At 37.0% G+C, this 4817-nt stretch overlaps 1 protein-coding gene across 1 annotated transcript; it reads right to left on the bottom strand.

Moving 5' to 3' along the window:
• Positions 1-734: 734 nt before the first annotated feature.
• On the bottom strand, positions 735-4256 carry LOC109157997 (AP2-like ethylene-responsive transcription factor At1g79700). Its single transcript, XM_019305810.1, has 7 exons — positions 3666-4256; positions 2860-2942; positions 2611-2619; positions 2422-2510; positions 2183-2307; positions 1695-1771; positions 735-1443 (listed from the first exon to the last, which is right to left on the bottom strand). The coding sequence occupies exons 1-7, from the start codon at positions 3899-3901 to the stop codon at positions 821-823; spliced, it is 1242 nt and encodes a 413-aa protein (XP_019161355.1). The 5' UTR covers positions 3902-4256; the 3' UTR covers positions 735-820.
• Between the last annotated feature and the right edge of the window lie 561 nt (positions 4257-4817).

Raw genomic sequence — 4817 nt, forward strand, 5'->3', positions numbered from 1 at the left:
AGAAAGTATATGCACAGATACTACAATGTAATAGAGCCAGTAACTTTCAAAAAAAAAAAAAAAAGATAATTTACTAACTTTTAATCAAACACTATAAAATAAAATATTTTTAAAAATAAAGAAAACAAAAGTATTTTTTTAAATGAGACATCTTTTGAAAAATATTTTTTATTTTATTTTTGAAATAAGTATTTAAGAAAAAAAAAAAAAAAGAGTAAAAATTGTTAGCCACAAATGACACATATTTTGGAGTTGGAGGATCTAGTGGAACAACCAAGTGGATACCTTTGTAGTGCATGTGTGGGATGGACCAATACAGCCAGGCTGAAGCTTTTGTTGTCCTTTTCAATGCCGCCTTCTTTTTGTTTCAGTTAAATTTTATATTTTTATTTATTTATGTCAACTCCATTTTTATAAAAAATTATCATTTGATTCCTAATCATCAATTGCCAAAATGGGAAACCACTAATCAAATCTTGATTCTCTCATATACCACAATTTTTACATAAAAAGCAAATTACAGACCTCTGAGAGTTACTTCTCCCTCTATGGCCAGAACTCACAAAATCTCAACAGCATTTTTACTGCAAAATCACCTCTTAAAGTTACTTTTTTTTTTTTTTTTTTTTTACTGTATTTAACATTTCTGGGCAGTATGGGTCCTCATATTCTGAGAAGAAAATTTTTATCAAAAAAATAAATAAATAAAAACAGAACTCTAAGAATACTGAATGTGGAGAAGTTAATAAAAACACTAAACCTGTGTATGCAAGTCAATCATACCTTGTCTCCTGTCTAAACTACAACCTAAAAAAAACTGCTAACAGTTTAACAACTTTGAAGCAGCAGAAATTTCTCCATATACCGACAATGTTGTCGAATTAGATGAAGGCGAAGGGGCAGTAAAGGCGGCATTGTGTCCTTCGTTAACCATAGCTTCAAATTCATCGGAGATGAGTGTGCTGCCACTAGATGGTTCCTCGAAAAGGAAATCGAGGCTGTTTCCTATGCTGGAGTCGTTGAAGAAATCGAGCAGGTAAGAAGGCTTCTCGTCCAGATGAAGATCATGAACTGGAAACGAGTCGTTCCAAAAGCTTTCGGGCTCTTCCTCCAGAGGGTCAATCGGTGTCATCATAGGCAAGGAACAAGAAGGAGCAAATTCGAGTTTTGGGAGTTTAGTGTGTTCCATTCCCTCTAACTTTGGAACGATCTCTTCCACAAAGTATTCTTCCTCTTGATTCCATTTCGGGCTTTCTTCTTTGTGTTCTTTGGACTCAACTTCACACGAGGACTCATCGTTTCCCTGCTGTTCCCTCTCGTTCCTTTCCCGGATTTCTTTCAGCTTATCTGCATAAACGCTGATGTCAAAATTCGTCACTGCATTCGAACCCCTGTATTCGATCGCTGCCATATCATACGCTGTAGCCGCTTCCTCTTGAGTGCCTTCAATAATAAGCGTAAACGAATCACTATAAGATCCATAATTATCCAGGGAAACTAAAACAGTTGAAGAGGAAAATAACCTCATTTTCAAATCATCAGACAATATACTAAGAATTAAGAAATAGATCATAGATAATGAAGGCAAAAATGTCACATAGATATAGAAGAAAGTAAGTAGCAAGCTAAGACAGTTGAAGAATTTGCAATGTATAATTTATAGTAGAGGGTAGATGGATAAAAAGCAAACATACTGAAAGTCCCCAAGTAAAGATACTTGTTCCCAGAGACTCGTCCAATTCGTGCCTCCCAACGACCGTTGTGATGGTGCCTGTGAAAATTCGATAGTTCGACTCAAGCGGGGTTGTAACAAACTAAAAGAATAGATCACATCACATAGTTTGAAAATGCACAAGGATGTTGATTTCTAGTTTTCAATACATAGTTTCTGTTGGGTGGAGGCCAGTGGAGGGCAAAGTCTAGCACCCGGTAGCTAGGGTATTGTTGGGCAGAGGCCTAAAGGGCCAAATCCAGCACCCGGTAGCTAGGGGGATTGTTGGGCAGAGGTCTGAAGGGCCAAGTCCAGCACCCTGCCTCTAGAAAATGTGGCAGCAATATAAAGAAATAAAGTTGCGCATTCGCTATAAATGGTAAACGCTTCATCCTAACAGTTTCCAAAAGAGAAAATGCTCGAGTGCATGACTTGATTCACTTTCTATACTTTTTGACGTATATTTTGTACCTTGCAACACCACGGTACTTAGAAACGCCCCTAGAAAATCCACTACTTCGGCGCCGAAGTGAAGCTAGGAACTCCTCCCTAGACAACTTCTCCATTTCCTCAAGCTCTTTGCTATATGTCTCAATCTACAAAACCACAACCAATGCCATAATTCTCCAAATAATGCCAAGAACCCAAAATCGGTTCAAAGAAAACAGAATCATATACAGAAGAAATCAAAACAAAAAATGAACAAATACCGGAAAATTAAGCGTGGTGCCTGGCCCCCAGTACTTAAGTGCAGCAAGATCATAGGTTCTGGCAGCAGCCTCCTCACTATCATATGCACCTGCACTCAATATCATTTTAATGAGATATATGGTACAAAAATTTGGTCCAAGAACATATACATATATACAATATAAATGCAGAGAGGCATTAATGCTTACCCAAATAAGCTATGTAGCGACAAGAGCGTTGGTTGCAGATGACAAGGATCATCACAAGTGTCAGAAAAGAGAGATACATAAAATCAATTAATTAATTCATTGAAATTAGCAAAGCTGATAAAAAAAAAATTAATGCAGATCTCCTTTCTTTCTAGTTCAATTTATATAAGGAAAAAGGGTCCATAAAAAAGAGAAGGAAGTAAAATGTGGGATTATAGTATAGTAGCTTAGTAGAAGTAGAGCAATCACTTTGTCTCCCTCTCTTGTTCTGAGTGCTATTCCAGATACTCTTGTCCCACAAGTGTGCTTCATATCTCCCAGTCCATCTATGCCTAAAATTACAGAATTAAAAACCAAAAAAATTCATAAACCCAAATGTCATGCATGCAATCAAAACTGGCCAAACATCATAAAATTTTCTAAATGGCACCTCGGCTACCGTTCCAAATGCCTGGTCACAATCCAGTAATAGGGCATCAAGAAAATACAGAACAGATACTACCTTCTAAAGATTTTTTTTTTTTTTTTAAACATTATAAAATTTTCCATTTTCACTAGCTCATTTACTGTTGGGCGAAGGCCCGTGAAGGCCAAGTCAACCAGGTGGGGCAAATTATGTTGTGGAACCGTGTCCATTTTGCAAGATGGACACGGTTCCAAAACTGTTCATAATTATGAATACATAGTTCAAAAATTATGAACATAATTATAAACATATAGTTCTGTAATTATGAATATAGAGATTCAATAAGTGAATATAAAGTTCAAAAATTATGAATATATAGTTTTATAATTATGAACATATAATTCAGTAATTATGAACATAGAGTTCTGTAATTATGAATATAAAATTCAATAATTATGAATATATAGCTTTCTAATTATGAACATATAATTAAGTAATTATGAACATAGAACCGTGTCCAGCCTCTTGAAAATGTTGAAATAAAAATATGACTGAATAAGGAAATAAAGTTCATCTTTTTTAACAAACTATCACTTTTGGTGTACCGATAAACATTAGATACTAACAGATAGGGTAGTAGTTAGTGTACCTGGTAACTCCTCTGTAAAGGGAGCTTCTCCTGGTAGACCCAGATGTGGGGGAATGGGCATTGAGGATTTGATTTCTCTTGGTTCTGGGGCGTTTGGGCCTGGGTTCGGGCTGAGGAATGGGCTTCACAGGCTCCGGGAGAACCTCAATCTCAGTGCCGCCGGACCCAATAATGCACGAGGAAGACGAAGAGCAAGAAGAGGAAGAAGAAGGAAGGCGAAACCTCTTCATCATCATCTATCTCCGAGGAAATTAAAACAATCCAAGATTCAATCTTTATCCCTCAATTCAACTAATAATAGTAGGATAGGAGTAGTAGCGCAAAAAAGTGAGTTGAATTGGAAGTTTGGAAGGTGAGAGAGGTGGTGGGTTGGTGTAGAAAAATGGCGAATGTTGAAGGAAAAGGAAAAGGGTGTGTGTGTATAAATTTTGTCTTGCCTTTTTGGTAAACTAAAGTGGTTTACCAAATTGAGAGATGAGAGAGGAGAGAATAGAATCTGAAGAGAATTGAAGGCGCATTGCCATGACAGCGGAGGGGTGACTGTTCTGAAAGTTATGAAACAGCTGAGTATCTGTTGGGGGAGTTGGGAAGGGTGCGCTAAACATGTGTGATGGGTTAATATTTTAATAATAATTATAATAATAATAATAATGTATAGTTGGGAATTTCAACACTTGGTCAAATTCACAGATTCATGCAACCAATTGTCATCACATTTTGGCCACCACTGCAGAATTGAAATGCCCAAGTGGAGGCAAATTAAATAAGAAAGGGAAAAGGGTCAAATAGGCCTTCAAAGTTTAGCTTAAAAGTCAACTAGACCTTTAAATTTTTTGAAGGTGCAATTACATCATCAACAATTCATTTAGGTGCAAAGAAGTCGAAAAACAAGTTAATGACATGCTATCACAGGTCATTAGGGTTCAGGCTACCTTCAGGCAAAAAAAAAAAGTGACTGGCCACCGACCAGCGAAATTTCCAGCAAAAAAAGAAAGTGACCGGCGATCGATGATCGGTCGCCGCCGGTCACTTTTTTGCAGGAAATTTCGCGGGTCACTTTTTTTTTTTTTGCCGAAAATTTCGCCGGAAGGTGGCCTGAACTCTAATGACTTGTGATAGCAGGTCATTAACTTGTTTTTGGGTTTCATTGCA

This window comes from Ipomoea nil, unplaced genomic scaffold (genome assembly GCF_001879475.1).
Source record: "Ipomoea nil cultivar Tokyo-kokei standard unplaced genomic scaffold, Asagao_1.1 scaffold2805, whole genome shotgun sequence".
Classification (NCBI taxonomy): Eukaryota; Viridiplantae; Streptophyta; class Magnoliopsida; order Solanales; family Convolvulaceae; genus Ipomoea; species Ipomoea nil.